The sequence below is a fragment of the Macaca nemestrina genome, chromosome 2 (assembly GCF_043159975.1).
Source record: "Macaca nemestrina isolate mMacNem1 chromosome 2, mMacNem.hap1, whole genome shotgun sequence".
Classification (NCBI taxonomy): domain Eukaryota; kingdom Metazoa; phylum Chordata; class Mammalia; order Primates; family Cercopithecidae; genus Macaca; species Macaca nemestrina.
In genome coordinates, this window is record NC_092126.1 from 18,672,668 (window position 1) to 18,692,293 (window position 19,626).

The window sequence follows — 19,626 nt, forward strand, 5'->3', positions numbered from 1 at the left end:
GTCCTTTACCATACTGATTGTTCCTTTATAAACTTCTTTCTTGGCTTCTCATCCTCTTAGAACCTCAGAATTCAAGTTGTGTGAACATTTTGTTTTATTGTTATACACAATCCCTACGTATAGGTCATGGTTAAGAAATGGGGCTCTTAAACAAAACTTCTTAATTTAAAGCCTGGATTTGCTAATTACAGCTGTGTGACCTTGGGAAAGTCACTTAACTTCCTTGTGTCATTATTTTTTCACCTATAAAATGGAAATTGGCATAACATCTAAATGAGTTAACATATATAATATGAAGTACTTACATGCAAAATACTTAGAACAGTCTGTAGTACATATTAGATACCACACTATTGTCTCATCCATATGGATTTAAAAGCCATTTATAATGCTTATGACTCCCATTTTATTTCCTTTACTTTTTCACTTTGAAAACTAGAATCACATATCAAACTGCCAATGTAAAACTCATTTCAGATATCTAATACAATCTCAAAAATAACAAGACTGAGAAGAGCTCTTGATTTCTCTCTACCCAAAATTGCCTCTTTCACAATCCTTTTCATTTTCTGAAACGGCTCTTTATTCACTCAAGCTAAGAGTTAAAGAGTTATCCAAGATGCCCAAGCTAAGAGTTAAGGAGTTATCCCTAATTTATCTTTCTCTTAACCCTTTTGTCATATGCCATTCATGAGTAAATGCTATCAAGACTATCTCCAAAATATATTCCAAATTCATCCCATTTAATCTCTTCTACCATTGTGATCTTATTCCAAGCCATCACCACCTCCTTCTTGGACTTCCACAAAAGCCTCCTTGCTTGTCTTCTTGCTTCTTCTCTTTTACTCCCCTAAAATCTATCCTTTGAAGAAGAATACCCAACCTTCCTTATGATCCTTGTATACAACAAGCTCATTTCTTTCTTCAAGCTTTGGCCAAATTTTTATATATGTCCGTAATGCATTATTTCTGAATATTATCTGCCTGACTCCTTCCTGCAAATGAGGTCTCACATTAAAGAGAACACACAGTCTAGAGTAACCTCCTAGTCATTATTTACGACCTGGTTTTCATGATATTTACATATTCTAATGTTGTTTAAATTATTTATTCATTTATCATTTTTATCCATTATAATGCAAATTCTATGGAAAAAACTTATCATTCCTTTAGATATCTGCAGTGCTTAGTACACAGATGACAATCAATAAGTACGTTTGAATAAATGAGTAAAAAGACCATGACAGTACTGAAGCAGAAGAGCTATTGGGTATCATAAATATCAAACAGTTGAAGTCTTGGAAATTGATTCTAGATTGGGGAAAAGAGTTACCCCAAGATTTTTTATGTGGACCGCTATTCACATAGAGAATAGTGGGATCCCTTAAAAAAGGGATAAGTCCAGGAATAACCCTCTTTGGACAATGAATTTGATAACTCTTGGGTTACAAAATGGAATTGTCTAGGGAATAATGAGATATGGACCCAGAACTAAACAAAAAGTTGATGGTAGGCAATATAGAATTAATAGTCATTAAATAGCTGAAGTTGTTTGTGTAATAAAGAGCAGATAGATTATAGAGTGAAAAGAGGTGTTCAACCTCCAGAAAACTCCAAAATATTCAAGAGGCAGGTAGAAGAAGAGAAGGTAGAAAGAGTAATCTCCAAAAGGTAAGAGGAAATGCAGGCAAAAGGAATTTACCATCCATAGGAGAACAAAGGAGGAATCAACAGGGTCAAGTAACAGAGAGCTTAATTAAAATAAGCACTAAAAAGAGTCAGCTGTATTTATCAATTAAAAAATCACTGGACAAATTGAAAACCAGGATGCCATCTGAACTTGCCAGAGCCCTGCCCTTGAAACTTAAGTCCCTCAAATTTTCAGGCATTCGGCATGAGATCTGCCTAGAATTGCACCTCTCTGGGCTCCAGATCTTTACTCAGCACATCCGGAAAGAATTGATCACACCCTTTTACATCCCCATCTTTTTTGTGCTACCACCAAGATCATAAACTAAGTCAACTGGTCCTCTCAATGATTTTTTTATTTTTATTTTTCTCCTCTGTTCCAAAGATAAATATGGAAAAATATCGTCAGCTATCAGGAATTTAAGTATATTTTTAAATTGATCATAAGATACTTAAACATTTAGCAGAAGATTCTTCCAAGTAATAAAAACAATAATAAATGAGTGATCAGTGAATCAGTGGGACAATAATTTCTAGGATGCCCCCAAAACACTAGGAGATGTAAATTATTTTTTAAGACTCATTGGACTTATGTTCACTAAACTATAGTCAGCAAAAAAATGTAAGTATATATAGAAATTTAATAACATGAGTCAAAATAGGAAGAGTTTCTTGCTTAATCATCAATTAAATGCAAACATTATTAAAAAGTAGAATGCTGAATAAATGTTTGACTTTTGGAAATTACATAAAGCAGGAAAGTAAGATTCTTCCAAGGACATCCTTGAAAACACTTGTAGAGGCATAAATCAGGACTTTATTATCCATGTGCCTAATCTGTCAGTTTGTTATCAGAAAATCAAATTCATCCCCAAATTTTCATAATATTCATTTTTAATACTTCTGGTTAATTGAAAGCACAGTGGTAGGTCCTATGAAATTGGGAGAGCCTCTGAAAGTCGGAGTAAGAAAGCTAAAACAGAGGATTAAATTATGTTTTCAGATTTGCGTGAGCATCATTAATTCGAAAAGTTCTCAATCTTTGCTACATACTAGAATTATCTGAGTAGGCTTCAAAAAATCCCAATATCCAGGTTGATTCCATACTGGTTAAATCAGAACACTTAGAGAGTGAGGTCCAAACCTATTTTCTAAGGGTCCGTAAGGGATCCTCATGAGTAGTCATGGAACTGAGAACCTATGATTTATGCCACCCTTGTTCTCATTATATGAATGTTTCAGTGATTATGAATGTTTCAGTGATTATGAATACTGGCTTTGAAGTCAGATCCAGATTTTGAATCCTGGTGGCTATGGTGGCTACATAAATTCGAACAAGTTTTTTAACCCTTTTGAGTGTCAGTTTAAAGAAAGTATTATCCCCACTTTGTAGGGAAGTTTTGAGCATTAAATAATTTAAAAACTTAATAGAGTATGAGGCATGTAATACACAAAAACTGTGTTAATATAAATAATACATAAATATAACAACCTATTATTGACAGTTATTTAGTACTAATCAAATACTATGTCTAGTTTACAGCAGATGCTTGGCAAACATAATTTTCCCCAAATCTGAAATAATATATGTAACCCATTGTCAAATCTCTGCTGAATTAAGGAATTCCAATATCGTGTTTTGAGTCTTTAAAGCACTCCCTCATTTAAAATACACAAAGGCAGAGTTTAAAGATTCTAGTATTCACTTCCTGCTCACACCTGCCACCACATAGATTTATAACATCTCAAAAGCAGCTGCGTAATTTGAGTCTGACTCATAGAAGAAAGCTACTAATAAATTTCCTAGGGTCTTATTAGAGGAAACTTTTAAATCTTCAATGACACAGTAAGAAAGAACTCTAAAAATTTCCAGTCACATTTTTCTTATTTACTTGGTTACCCTGGAGTGCATGATGACTTGTTTTCCTTTAGTTGTATCTGAACAGTCTGACAGATTACTGTGACAAGGTTACTTTTAAATTGATAAAAGGTTTGATTGTGTCGGTGCATTTGTCAAAACCGTCTGACACCATGTATAATGGACTCTGCACTTGGAGCCTGGATGGCACTTGAGTCTGGCTCTTACTATTCAGCGTTCAGCACGCACCATAATGAGATATCCAACAGGGTTGTGTAAAAGTCTGGGAGATTAGCTTGGGCAGACCCTTCAGCTCTCCAGCGCAAACACTTCTATTTTGTTCCTCTGGCTTTTCATGGTGGGTGTTTCTCCTCTCTTGTTAAATGTTAAAGTGACATTCAGAGTTTCATTTTAAAGGGGGAAATGCTAGGATGTCATAACTTGAGCAAAGAAAACATTTACAGAGAAAAGTGAGGGGCAGGGCAGTTGACTTTCCTGCTCTTCTGGTAAACACTGGAAATATGTATGTACCTACCCAGGAGTTTCCCTCTATTTTCCTGCATTCTGTTTCAAGTGGCCTTAGCAGCAGCATGTTTACTTTATAACAGAAAAACAAGTCACTCTGTTCCTTCACAATATTTTAATTAACTCCAGAGTAGTTAATCACAGGAAAGTGGGGGCAATTGGCTGGGGCTTCCTGAGAACATTGTGTTAAATCAAATTTATAAGCCACAAAATGGTTAGATAAAATATGTTGTAGATGTAGAAAATATAAACACAATAATGTTTTTTTTTTCCAATTTTAAATGCTACCCATTATGACGCATATTTGATTTTATTTTTTAGGAGTAATTTAAATGTGTTTCAAGGGCATGTTCCGAATCATAAAATAGAAGTTACCAATTTCTTGGAAAGACAAAATATAACTTAACATGTAAAAAATCATTACACTACAAATATTTTATTTGGCTCAAAAAGTTACAATGCTCTCTCACTTTATTAGATCAAATCTATCTTCTCCAACTTCCATCTGGTCTTCCTAAGCATAAAGGATATATGAATCCAAGTGTTCCATCAATAGTCTTCAACTGATAATCCATCCATGAGTAAATTTGTATAATCAGTTGGATTTCTAGTTTTTATTACATTGCCTTTAGTGCTTTTAATATTACAGCCATTTAATTGTTTAATAGTATATTGATGACCCATTCATGACTGGGTAAGAAAATGGATGAACTAAAAATCAACTCATTTGGGTTCTATTCTGTGCTAGTTTGCTGTTTCTTTTGAAGTTCATTTGGTTAATTGTTCCCATGTCCCTGCTTTTTAATGGAAAAACGAATGCATATGACAAAATCTTTCACCACACATAATTTTTCTACCACCACAAATATTACTTCTCACACCCTCCTCTCTGAACAAAAAACATTCTTCTTTCAGCTTTTCAACTATTCCTACTCTAATTGTTCCTTGATCTCAGAGGATCATTTCTTGCTACTCTGCAGTTGGAGTTACCTATTTGAAAAAAATATATATATAGCTATGCTACCTTCCTGTTTATGACAATTCAATGATTTCCTCCATGGTTCTTAAGATAAATCAAGCTTCTAACATCATCTCCAAAGGAACCATCTTGTCCTTCCATGTTTTCTAGCTCATTTTGCCCCACACTCCACCTCCTTCTCTCTACTATAGTCACATGGCTTTTTCTCAGCTCTTTGTCTTTGGCATGCTCCCTCCAGCCCTTGGTTCTGAACACAATGTTTCCTCTACCTGGCTGCTCTTCCACTTTTTTCTCGATTAGTTAAATCTATTCATCCTTCTAATCTTAGCTCAATTGTCACTTCCTCGGACATACCTTTGCTAATCACCCTACCTAGGTCTAATCTTCTGTTATAAAATCTGTTAGTACCATGCTCCTCTCCTTTTTGCTCTTATAGTTGCAATTTTATATCAGATCATATATTTAATTGATGTCCATTTTCCCTAGTAGAATATATTTCTCCTTTGTCTAAATTTACTCACCACTGACTTCTTACCACAGGCATGCAGGATATATTCTGTAAATATTTCTTGATTGAGAACAAAATAAAGTTCCTTAAGGTTTCTCAAGAAAAAGACGTTACAAGGTTTTTAACTATACTATTTTCTATACTACACCCAGTATAATGTATTCATCCAAAACATAGGTATAACTAGAAAGATTTTTCCATAGAGTAAAATCATTCTTTATATCTATTATTCTTCAGTCTTATCTTCTTTTCTTTGATTTTACGTGTGATCTGAACATAGAAGCTTTAATGATGAATGTGAATAGATCTCCTTAATAAAAATTTGCTCTCAGATTATATATTGAGAAATAATGCAATTTCTTTTTCTTTAATACCATTTTCTTACTGTTCATTAGCATTAACATGGATATTATATACTCATACCAGAAAATCCAATATGTCTATACCTTTTTTTAAAAAAAGGCAATATGTTGTTTTGTGTATCTGTTTTCTATTATTTTATTACAATGGATATTAGCAAATATTGCATTTCCTTTAAGGAATATTAACTCTAAAAGTACTTATAATTTCATAGAAATAAATATGGAAAATGAATCTTGATGGCAAGTTCATTTAAATCTACTAAAATTATCTGTTTTGTGAGTGAAATTATTTTAAAGTGTGAGATGAGTTACAGGAATGGAAAGTGATTTGAATCTTTGGAAGACTGCTAATGCAAAATGGTAACAAGCACTGTGAGAGGACAACACTAGGAGGGAGAGAGAGAAAGAGAGAGAGGGAGAGAGAGAGAGAAACAAGGTTTTACAAATGACCTACATTGGTCTCTTACTAAAGGTTTTTTCAGCCATCAGGTCACATCCATGAAGCTGAATAAATTCTGACTGTGCCCCTGCCAACACTGCATGAGGGGATTGGAGAAAGATATAAAATGTGATCTTGAGTAAGTTTTGCAGCTAAATAATGAGGTCCTCAATCAAATATCAGAATTTTAGAATGAAAAAAACATAAAAGATTGTTGAGTTCAAATCCATTATATTGTATATGGGGGGAACCAAAGTTAAGAGGCAGCAAGTCATTACTCTAAGGCCACAGACTCACTTGATAGCATAGCCAAGATTGAAAGATAGATCTCACAGTGCACAGTTATTTCCACTACATTATGTTGCCCAATCACATCGGTTCTTTAAGATTGTCCAGGAAAAAGAATCTAAGCAATAAACCCCAGTTCTAGATCACTGCAGTAACAGGAGAACCCACAAACATTTGTACAATAACAATAAATGGGCCAGATCTTATTAGTGGACAAATATTAATATGAACAAGTAACTATTATCCTCTGTTCACTTAATATTCTTTATCAAATGCACATAAAAACATTAACAAAACTTGTTCCCTCAATAAGAATGTTTCTGTGTTACCGCATCTCTTCTCTGAGCTAAAAATGGCAATATAGGCTTTTAAGTAATAATTTCCATTTACAAAATTCTGGCACTTCTATGCAGAAATGGATATTGACACAGCAATTCATAGTATGATGCTACATCAGTGGTGTGTTCATACAGCAGCTCTTCAATAAAATAAAAATTTAAAAAGCTCTGATTTGCAGGATGTGCTGATTCCTGTGTTATAAACACTCCCACAAGGGCCAATTTCATGCTACCAAGTCTGTAACAGATTGCTCACAAAATTCTTGAATATTTAACAATTAGCTCAAGTGTGTTAGTCAGAGGCAGCTCCAGCACACTGCTGATATTACAAGTAAACACAGAAATAATAAAAACCAACCCAGTCTTTTAAGAAAGAGGAAACTGAGGCTTAGAGGGAGGAAGTGATTTGCCTCAAGATTACACAGTGGTTGAGCAGGTTTTAACACTCAAAATTCCATCGCGACTACCCTCATCAGTTAGTGAAACTTTATACAATAGAAATAGTTGGTGGTCTTCAAGACTGTTGAGAGGAGTGCTTCACAAAAGATCAACAACACTAAATAAAGATCCTGTTTGAAATACATATTCTTGGGCTCTACCCCAGACCCAGTGAAACATAATTGCTTGGGCCCAGACATCTGTGTGTCACCCAGCTTTCCAAGTGGTAAAGAGCAGCAAGAAAGAATCTTTTCCTAATAGCTACCTTTAAAAAAAATGAGTTTCAAATATAAATCAAGAACAATAGCTATTTTGCTTTTTACTTCACCCGAACCTTCTATCATGAAGTCTATAATCTTTTACATTTTCAAAGACCTTGCTTTTCAAAATAGAGTTTAGATTTTTTAAACAACAAAAGAAGTTGAATTATTTATCTTCTGATTCTCAACCTCAATATTCTATAGGCCAAAATCTAACGTATATTTGTATGTCTGAGCTCTGGCACATTTAACATTTTTTGAACAAATTAAAATATATATATATATATATATATATTTATCTTTTAAGGTTCTGCCTTGCCTTTTTCACAAATCAAGGCACTCAATAGTAACAGGGTACTCCCACCCTAATCTATCTACTGTTTTGTCAAACAATTGGATAGTTACGTATTTGTATGTTGGTTTATCTGCCACTTTCCGTTGTGTTGATATGTACTCCCAATCTTAAAATCTAGGACAAAGGCACATAAATATTGCCTGCTTTGTTTTCCTCTTTCAATATTTTAGAGGTCAGAACATTTACAAAATAAATATTCTCATGGCTTATTAAAAAGCATTGCAAAAGAGAAAAATAACAATTGAGTAATAGTTTTTTAAACTTTAAAAATACACAGCTAAGTCACAATCAAATGACAAATATATGTTCCAATATTATTTTGAAAATAATCAGATACTAACCTAAAAATACAGCTCTGTTGCCCAGGCTGGAGTGCAGTGGCTCAATCTCGGCTCACTGCAAGCTCCGCCTCCCGGGTTGACACCATTCTCCCGCCTCAGCCTCTCGAGTAGCTGGGACTACAGGCTCACGCCACCACGCCCGGCTAACTTTTTTGTATTTTCAGTAGAGACAGGGTTTCACTGTGTTAGCCAGGATGATCTCAATCTCCTGACCTTGTGATCTACCCGCCTCGGCCTCCCAAAGTGTTAGGATTACAGGCGTGAGCCACCGCGCCCAGCCAAGTCTATGATTCTTAATTCATTATTAATTGTATGGGAAAGTGTACTTAAATATGTTTTTATTTGCACAGAAATAAGAGAACTAATGACTTAAATGTTGGTAGATAATAGATTCATGAAAACACTATTGAAGAGGATTTAATAATTTTCAAGCTTCCAAGCAAATATCAAACTACTCAGTAAGTGTGGTCCTTAGTCTTGGTAGGAGATGGCTTCACTGGACTAGGCAGTAGATGTTTTCAAGGAAACTAGAAGATTAGTCTTATGCCTCTCCAAATACATGATCCTGGCTGAACCTACATTTACCGAGCACTGGCCAGAAAAGCTTTGTAACACGAGGTAATCCTGAAATCTACCACTTCTGAGTTTTTGAGATTCCCTTCACTAATACTTCTCAAGAAAATCCGTTTATTTCATGAGACTTATCAATGACTCCACTGGCCACATGGTTTGAGAGTGTGACTCTTACTGATCTTCATCTTGCAGGTCAAATATCTATGAATCAGCCAGCATTTCCACGTATATCTGCTCGAGAACTTCACTCAACAACAAAAAGTAAACTATTTCCACTCCCAAAAATAAACTAGCATTGAGTCTCAAATTTAAGTCCTGTTTGTAAAGAAGAGTCTTCCTCACTGAGACACCAGTGGATGAGTACATTGAGTGCAATAACACATCCTGCCCACCAAGGCAAGTATGTGAGTGAGAAACAGCACAGGCAGCAGAAGGACACTTACGGTTGGCACAGCTTGATTAGGTCCTGGTCAGTGGTGCCTGGTGGGAGGCCTCGAATGTACAGGTTGGTTTTACTCAACTGTTCCCCGCTGCTGTTGTTGCTGCTGTTGTTGCTGCTGCTGTTTGTGCTGGGGCTGGGAGGAGCCATGGGGTGGGGAGCTGGTGCATAGGACTGCTGGAAACAGAAAAAGCTGTTACTGGAAAAACAAAAGCCAGCACCTATTCACAGGCCAGCAGCACAACTCGAAAGCAATGTAAGCTATGTGTCCTCTCCAATACACACGCATACACGCACACACACACACATTTCTATCACTACTCTCTGTTGCATTCGAGAATATCATTTGCTTCCCCCACCCTGGCCCTCTGTTCAGATCAGCATAAGTCAGCCATAAAAGGGACAAAAAGCAGTTACCAGGTGTTCCTGGCAGTAGCATATGGCATTTGAACTTGTCTCTGACTACAGTGACTCTCCTTAGCCTGGGAAAGTAGCACATCTTCCTCCCTAATAAAACCGTCACTTTTGGCAATAAACTCTGACCCTAGCTTACCTTTAATACCCTAGCATCTTTGGTTTCCCTCTATAACTTTGTTCCTTCCTTTCTCCAAAGAAACTGGCTCCTATTGTTTTCCTCAACATTACTGTTCAGCACAATTCCTGATACAAAGAAATCATTCCTACAAATAGTGATTCTATGGATGACTGAATGAATGAATCCATCTTAGCTCTTTCTCACATTCCCAAAATTGTTTCTTTATGTTGAATGTTCCTTGTTTGCAAGATGGGGCTACCATTCTTTCCTAACCTTCAAGATCCTCTTTAAATTACTCTAATCCAGGATCTCAACGTAGGCACTATGAACCATCTGGACAGGATAATTCTTTGTTTTGGGCACTGTCCTTGTTCATTGTAAGATGTTTAGTAGCATCGTTAGCCTCTATCTCCCAGATTCTAGTAACGCCCATTCCCCAGATGCGATCACCAAAAAATATTCCCAGATATTGCCAAATGCTCCCTGGTGCTGGTAGAAATCTCCCCCTGGGAGAACCACTGTTTTAATTCATTACATTATTATATGGCAAAATTAAAATGATAAAATGACTCCTAGAAATTTAGAATACACAATGTGAGGGTTTTAAAAATTATACATACCAGAATTTATAGATATATTTACTAATTATGCTTATTCCTTTCTTTATACAGGCATACCTTCAAAACTTCTCAACTAATGCTGACTGTCTAGGTTGAGGCCCTGCTGTGTCTCTTCTTGGCTCTGTGACCTTTAAGTGGTGACTTAACCTCTCTGAGAAGCAGCATTCTCATTAATATGAAGGAGATAATAACGGTACTCTCTTAAGTTATACGATTTTTTTCAAAAAGTTGAGTTAGTGCAAACAAAATGGTTCCTAGAAATTAGTAAGTGTACAATATTAGTAAAAATAACAATAATGTTAATACTTGTGGTTTGTATCTGTCTTGTAGTAGTATCAACCTATATAACTATCCCAAATTTTCTCAGTTGTGACCCCAAGTGCTACCCCAAAATAAAATAAGCACATTCATCAAGATTCCAGGGGGGAAACTTTGGGCTGGGTTCTAATCTGAAGATGAAGAGTCTTTAGCTATTTTATCAGTTGGAAGGTATGTATTTCTCAAACAGCATATTTTTGGAACATTAGCAAGTAAGTATTCAGATGAGGTCAAACTATAATACCTTTTGTGCCATGGCATAAAGGTAAGGAATAATATAATCTGAGGGAAAGAAATGTACTTTGTGTCTCTACAGTTTCATTCTTAAAAAAAAACCTCAAGAAACATATTCAACATGAAAATAATATGTCTTTTCATTCCAAAACCTGTGCCGCTGACAAAATTGACAGGCCCGTTGGGTCTGGGTAAATAATGAGATATCCTGGAAATAGAGCTGACTGTGGCCTTAATCACAGACAGCTGAACTTTCTAGGTAGAATCCTGCAGTGGCTTCCCACCAAACTTATTAAAAAGTCCTAAAAGCTCCACATGATTTTTTATCAGACTTTTTCTCCAATCACTTCTTAGACCAGACACTGTGGTACTCCCAACTTTTCACCCTTCCCATTCTCAGCCCTACTGTACTTGGCTGGCTCTAATCCATCCTTCTGATTTCAAATTTAGTATCATCCTACAACACTGGTATTTTCCTCCAAAGCTTTCAGCATATTTGGTCTTATTTAATTATTTTTGGCTTATTTAATGCCTGTCTCTAGCACCAATCTGTGTGCTTCCTGAGAGCAGGGAATGTGTCAAACCCATACATGATTAGCACCTAGTCTAGCGCCTGATATACAGTAGGTACTTGAGAAATATTTAGGCTATAATATATATAATAAAAAATGGAATAAAGACAGCACTTAGCATATAGAGAAAGAAGGCCAAGTTTTAGCAGTACCCAGCTTCGTTTGTTGCAATAGTAATCTTTCACACCTTCCAGGATTTTAAATGTGGTCAGTCCCTATTTCCCACTATCTATAAGACAATGTGCTTTAGATTCAGTATATCAAATGCAACTCACTGCACCTGTTCTCTCATTCCCAATTCCCCACACTAGCCACCCAATACAATTACCCCACGTCTTTCAGTGTTGCTATTGTTCTGCCAGTCTCCATGCTAGAAAACTTGGTGTTAGCTTTATCTGCTTCTTAATTCTAAATCTCAGAATACAGTCAGCCACCAAAATCTCAGCCAGCCTCCTGGAAACACCCTTTTCTCTGAATTCCCATTTTTCCCCTCAGCCAGAGTCTGTACCATCTCATATGCAGTGGGCTTCAAGCTTTCTATCATGTTTCATCTTTTATGCCCCTTATTCATTGGGAAGTCAGGGTAGGTTGGGGATAAGAAAATTGTCCAGACTGGGCACTGTGGTTCACGCCTGTAATCCTAGCGCTTTGGGAGGCTGAGATGGGTGAATTGCTTGAGCCCAGGAGCTCGAGGCCAGCCTGGACAACATGGAAAAACCCCATCTCTACAAAAAACACAAAAATTAGCTGGGTGTGGTGCCATGTGCCTGTGGTCTCAGCTATCCAGGAGGCTGAGGTGGGAGGTTCACTTGAACCCTGGAGGCTGAGGCTGCAGCGAGCCATGATGGTGCCACTGCACTCCAGCCTGGGCAACAGAGCAAGACCCAGTCTCAGAAAAAAATAAAATAAAAATAAAAAAGAAAGAAAATTGTGCAATGCAAACACACCTTGACCAATAGATAAGAAATGCCAAAGTGAAAGAGTAGACATGACAGGAGCAAAACCCAGAGCCTCCAGATTTCTTCTTTGAAATAAACATTTTTCAGCTGGGCGCGGTGGCTCACGCCTGTAATCCCAGCACTTTGGGAGGCTAAGGAAGGCAGATCACAAGGTCAGGAGATCAAGACCATCCTGGCCAACATAGGGAAAACCTATGTCTACTAAAAATACAAAAATTAGCTGGGCATGGTGGTATGTGCCTGTAATCCCAGCTACTTGGGAGGCTGAGGCAGAAGAATTGCTTGAACCCAGGAGTCAGAGGTTGCAGCGAGCCGAGATCGTGCCACTGTACTACAGCCAGGCGACAGAGCAAGACTTTGTCAAAAAAAAAAAAAAAAAAAAAAAAGAAAGAAACATTTTTCTCAACTATTCTTTAGAATTACTTTAGTATCAACATTTTTCATGTAGAATTTTAAAACGAATTACACCGGAGAAAACTTGCTTTTCCTGGTATTTGGATTAAATAGAATATATTCATTGCTTTTTTGATATTTAATATCTACATAAAGCTTAAGTTTCTTAGCTAGCATAAAAAACTATGACTTATTTCCTAACATAAAGTATTCTGGTTAGCTTCTTGGAATCCTCACAAAACTTAAGCTCTACCTCTTTTACAAGTCCTGCACACAGTAGGTGTTCAGTACATGCTTGCCGAAGTGGCTTCCTGGTGTATCTCATAATGGGTCAGATGGGATTTCTCTTTACTTCACTTATATGCCTTATTCTCTTAAAATTCCCAGGGCCTTTTTAACGCTGTTTGCTACCACTTTCACATCCCCTCTCTCCAAATTCTTTGAATTCCATTCTGTGCTCAGGCTTTTTCAAAAATGAGACTTTGTTTAAAGCAGTTTTTCCCATTGCATAGCCTTTAAAACCACCAGGGAGCCAGAAAAATGTCTCCAGCTTTATGTATCACGGATTAGAAGGACCAGTTCAGACTGAGTCCTTGACTAATCAAATAAGAAAGCACCAGCTACAGGATGATCAATATGGGTTTACTTAATTCTTTTCCCTCCCAGGGCTCTTTGTGAGCATTTCCATAACCAGAACACCATTTAGTAAATTGCATGATGCCTAAAACAATAAATGTGTCCTCCAAAAGACCCAGCAAATTCACTGGGAAAAAAATTAACAAAATAGTCAAAAGCCAATTGAAGTTGGGATGAGGATCGGGAACTTGTGTGCACTGAAGTGAGATACGTAATTTATACTTAGGAGTGGAAGCACCAGACTTGTGAAGAAAGAATGTATTTCAGAAGCTTTCTGAACAAAATACAAAAAGGCAGTTTTCTTTGTCATATCCTTGTTTGTAAATTCTAGAAATTCTGCTGAAAGTGGTCGATGTTCTCAGTGTTATTGAACCAATCAATCCGCAGATTTTAACACCCAGTGTGGGAACTCTTCCTTATCTTTAGTATTTCATTTATCTGTTGATGACGCACTGATTGATTCAGGTAGCAGTCAGCATTATAAATCATTCTTTGCTTTTAAGAATTATAAATTCCTTCCTCTCCACCCATTTTGCAAATACACATCCTTTAATCAACAAAATGTTGGCAGAAAGTTCCAGGAATGCCTGACAAATGCACAGACCTAAATGAATTAATTTGTGAAAAGCAAAAGCGATTTTGTATGTTCTTGCTGCCAAAGACATATGACCAAAGAACAGTACCTTAAAAAACAAATAAATAAATAAAAGAAGTGTCAATGATCTCTAGGGGTTAATGGGTCACAGCAGCCACTTTACTGATTAAAGTGGCTCTGCTTCATTTCTCAATTCTTTGTCTTTAGAGGGATTTGGAATTTTATCATTGATTAGCTTTTAAATCATTTTGGAGCACTGAGGAAGGGATTTTAAAATGTTAGTAAAGAAAAATATTTTCCGGCAGATAAAATTGACTTTGCTATGTTGCTCAAAGTCACACTTTATAAATCCTATTTAGGAGTAGAGAGTGTTTACGGTCTGGGGTTGCTGAACACTGTAACACTGCACTATAACAGGGCAAGGGGTTGCTATGAATTTGCAGTGTCAGCTTAGAAGCGGTGGAAATGGCACATTCAGAAGGGGATTTTGGATGACACTCTGATTGAAGAAGAGAGATAGAGGATTTCTCTTGCAGCTGCATATGCTTGGTTAGTATGCAGATTTTTCTTAGATGTTTATTCATTGTAGCTTTGCTGGAAGGTTCTGATAGGGATTATGGAATAGGGTCTAAAGCCCCTCAGCCACACATTAGGGAGGCTATCTCAGAGGATCAGTGCCAATGTCCTCTTTAGAAAAAGAAATAAGATGAATTAGCATCCATTGTAAAACGTGCTAGTCCTAAAATAGTAATCCTAATAATTACAGGTAGCATCTGTTTCTGCTTGCTAAGCATTTTATACGCTATCTTCATAACAGCACAATGAGGCAAATAATATTTTTCTCATTTTATGAATGAGGAAACTGAGGCACAAAAAGTGTAAATGACCTTCTCAAGGTCACACAGCTGGAGCCCAACTTGAGGCCAGGGACTCTGACCCCAGAAGCCATGCAGTCTCCCACAACACTGCAGAACTTCAGCTCTTAATTATATGGACACCAATAAACATAAACACTTCCTTGAAGTAAACACTGGAGGATGACGCTCTGGCAAAAGCTCTGGAGTGTCTAAGTATCAGCAGGAGGGAAGGAATGATGATGATAAACAGCAGACAGTCAAGATGAAGGTTAATAGGCTCTTTTTCTCTATCAGAATTTAAATGAAGTCCAACTTAAAATTTAATTTCAAAGGGGAAGTGACCATCAGAACCAAGCATGTTATGAGTTTTTCAAATAATGTCAAACAAGTGGGTTCATTTGTCAAGATTCATGGTTTGTTATTTAATAACAGGAAAATGAACTGGCTTGTAGATCATCCTAAACAGCTGGTTCATTTAGTGTGCTTTGTTAACATGCCTCATTTTTCAAGTTTGAAAAGTGAATCAACTGGGTCCTACTACATTTGTAAAATGTGTGGTTTGGGTATATAGGTTTGGAGAAAGGTTAGTTGTGTTTTCTTCCATATATATATATATATATATATTTTTAACAGAAAGGATTTGGGACATTCAATAAGTGTTGCTCACACATCAATAGAGTAAAACAAATTATTTAACAATCTTCTTTTATACGATATCAAACTATATTTGATGAACACTTGTCTGCAGGCGGGGTTGTAGTTAATATATATGAGCCAGATAATTTTAAACCTTAGTTCCATACTTTGGCAACACTCACATTTTGGACAAGGTAATTCTCTCTTTTAGGGAGCTGTCCTGTACATGGTAACATATTTTATAGCATTCCTGTCCTCTCCCTACTAGATGCTAGTTGCACTACCCTCTCCCAAACTTGTGACAATCAAGTATGTCTCCAGATACTGCCATATGTCCCCCTGTAGGATTGGGAAATCTCTTCCAGTTGAGAATCACTATTTTAAGTAGACCCAGACCCTCTTTTGAAAGGCTAATACAGTATCCCTCACAGAATGATACTAACTCAATGGCCTAAAAACCATAAACAAAACGTTACCACCAAACCAAAGTTCAGCTTCGCATGGCATTCACCCCCTCCAATATACTTACTTCCACCATCTGCAACCAAGATGTCAGTATGCCACATTTCATTTTCAGCAGACTAAGTCTGAAACATACTTCTCCTTCTGACTGAAAACATAACTCTTTACAAAGAGAATTTTAAATATTTTTTGCATGCAATCCCCCTTGGCTGGGAATCACAGAGCCCTGATGCCAAACTGCAGTCAGTTCTATTGCCGGCATCTGGTTGCTGGCAGGATCCTGAGGCAGTTGGTCTGGTGGTTTTGGAGTAGCCTTGGACTCCATCACACAGCAGTCTGTTCTGCTGATGGTCTCCCCAATTTGTTTTTATTCATCTCCTATGCAATAGAATTTGTACTCTTTTTATCCACTCAAGGGTAAAGCGCTGGATAAAATCTCCCAAGGGACTGACATGCCAACCCTTTTACTATCCAAAAATGAATACAAACTACATTATTGTCTTAAATCATACATTATTTAGCTTGCACGTACACATGTAATCCATTGCTCGCTGGATAACACTGCTACAGGCTATTGGATTCATCTCCTTGACAGTGTAATTTCCACATAACCTTGATTCTTCAGACCTCTCCTCTAGTGTGAACACAACATTAGAGAGTGGACATGGTAAGAACTGTGGCAGTCACTAGTGTGTCTATAATAGCCTTAAATGAGGGTGAATATGAATACTCTCTGTGCAAGTAATAACAAATACAGCTAAATTAATATCTAGGCAAGCCATGCAATTATAGCCATGGTTTCATGAACCACATACATTATGGCTTTGCAATTTTATGCTAGGCAATTGCCTCTCCATTATCTAGAATACAAGCATAGTACACAATTGTTTCAATTAGGTCTTTTATAACAGTTTGGTGAAAATCTGTCCTACTTCTCTTTTCCTACCCAAAGCTCAGATGTGGAAATAAGCAATAAAAGACAAAACTCCTCATAAAAGGCAATCATTTGAATATTCTCTATCAACTGGCCTAGGTAATAGCTGCTGTCAACAGTGGTAACATGGTGCTTAAGAGCTCCAGATTGCCCACTATGAATCCAGCTCCACCACTAACTAGGCACTTAAACCTCTTGTCATGAGTGAAAGAGGAATTATGATTATTTCACTTCATTGGAGTGTTGTGAAGCTAAAACGTATAAATCATGTGTCAAATGTTTAGCACAGGGCCTGGCACAGAGCCAATATTCAGTAATTTTTTCTTGTTTTCTCATCATTATCATTGTCATTATCATCACCACGAGGCAGATCCACAATATGAGCATTGCCTTCTCAGTTCTAGTTGGAGTAATTCACCTTGAAGGGGGTGCTATAAGAGCCAGTGATGTTTTAAACGTGAAAGCCACTATTCTTGAAATGAAATTATGTCATTAGAATGGTGGCTTGCCATTTTCATCAAGAACTAAGCTGTGATGAAACAATCATTGTGGATGGAATGGCTAATTTGTTTCAAAGTATTTACAAATCACTACTGAATTTTTATTAAAATTCTGTTAGAATGGGATTCACTTTTGCTCTAAATGTTAGTTTTTGAAAACCTCAGCAGATTGCATAATCACACATTGCTCTGTGCTATTTACAAATAGGTTTAATTTAAAGTCATTGAATTCCATTCAGAGGCTTAGATATTAAATGACATTTTAAAATTCATGGTACTTGGAAACACAAATTAACTAGTTATTGTTCAGTTCAAGCACCTATAAACAAATTTGTTTAATAAATTTATAAGCTAGCAAAGAGTGGTTGCTATAAATGACATCAATGGAGTTTTATAAAGATTCTCAGTTTTTCAAATGCCAATGACATCTGGTCTTTGCCCAATTCTTCTTTTAATTTGACTAAATTTTTATCTCTTTAAATACAAACAAACAAAATTAACATATATTCAGACATTGCAATGCTTATGGCATTAGTTTAAAAAGTCAAGTGTATATCTTGAAAATAACCCAAAACACTCAGGACTCCAATGTTGATAATGGTTGGTTCCTTATGGGATAATGAGACATGATGTGTTCCCCAGCTGGAGATTACAGTATTAGCTACACTATGGAAAATAATTGTTAGAATCAGAGCATTCCCCCAAAATACTGAAAGTGACCATAATGGAATATCTGCTTTGTTTGTCCAAGGAATACCTAGAGATCAACCCAAATGCCTGCTTTCATGATGAACTAGAATCAGTGGGCAATGAGTGAAAACCCAGAACAGGTCACCAGAAACTCTTTATGGAGATTTCTGGGCTAGCCAGCCATGTCAATGTCAAACGCAATCAGAGATAAAGAGGTCTTCCGAAATGTACAATTATGCTTAGCGTAACATTCTTACACTTAATAAGAAAGACGTATTTGCCTATTTTTTTAGTTTAGTTTTCCCCCCATAATCTCTATATTTTTTTTTTCCTGAGACAGAATCTTGCTCTGTCACCAAGGCTGGAGTGCACTGGCATGATCTCGGCTCACTGCAACCTCCATCACCCTGGTTCAAGCAATTCCCCTCTCTCAGCCTCCGTAGAAGCTGGGATTACAGGTGCACCCCACCACATCCAGCTAATATTTTTGTATTTTTAGTAGAGATGAGGTTTTTCCTAATTTTGTGTTTTACATAATATTATGTTTCACAGTCTAATACTCTTATTTCCCTAAAATTACAATTAGTAATACTGCCAACAACTAAAATTCCCCTAGCTTTTTTTGAGATGGAATCTCACTCTGTTGCCCAGGCTGGAGTGCAGTGGTGCAATCTAGCCTCACTGCAACCTCCGTCTCCTGCGTTCAAGCAATTCTCTTGCCTCAGCCTCCCAACTAACTGGGACTGCAGGCGGGTGCCACCATGTCTGGCTACTTTTTAAAATTTATTTATTTTTGGTATTTTTAGTAGAGACAGGGTTTCACTGTGTTAGCCAGGATGGTCTCGATCACCTAACCTTGTAATCTGCCCACCTCAGCCTCCCAAAGTGCTGGGATTACAGGTGTGAGACACCGCGCTCAGCCTCCCCCAGCTTTTTTTAAATGGATACCCTCCTAAATAGAAAGGAGACCAATGGATGTAGCTTAAAGAGCACCAACATAAAATATGCAGTGATAATACTTTATTGCAACTAAAAGAACTCTTCCAAAGTTTCCTCCAGTTATGAAAGTCATGGCTTCAGACAATAATGAGGCATTTTCCCTTTTAATTGACTAGTTTCCATATTAACCAATTATATTACTGATTTGGCTACTGGTAGCAAAGGGATGATAGAAATAACACACTTTGTTCCCCATTACATAAAACAAAAATTACTGTCAGTAATGGACATACAATCAGAACACATATCAGAACATAGTATCAGTTTTTTTTTTGATACACCAAATATTTTTGT

At 36.8% G+C, this 19,626-nt stretch overlaps 1 protein-coding gene across 13 annotated transcripts in view; it reads right to left on the reverse strand.

The window, feature by feature from the left end:
- The window catches only part of LOC105470974 (RNA binding motif single stranded interacting protein 3), a 1,471,638-nt gene that overhangs the window by 584,194 nt on the left and 867,818 nt on the right, over positions 1-19,626 (reverse strand). For 9 of the 13 annotated variants that reach the window (XM_071090773.1, XM_071090775.1, XM_071090774.1 and 6 more), the window contains one exon: positions 9,397-9,569. In XM_071090773.1, coding sequence (XP_070946874.1) covers positions 9,397-9,569 — 173 coding nt within the window. The remainder of the gene's footprint in view (positions 1-9,396; positions 9,570-19,626) is intronic. The other 4 variants (XM_011723340.3, XM_011723338.3, XM_071090779.1 and 1 more) reach the window with 1 other exon arrangement.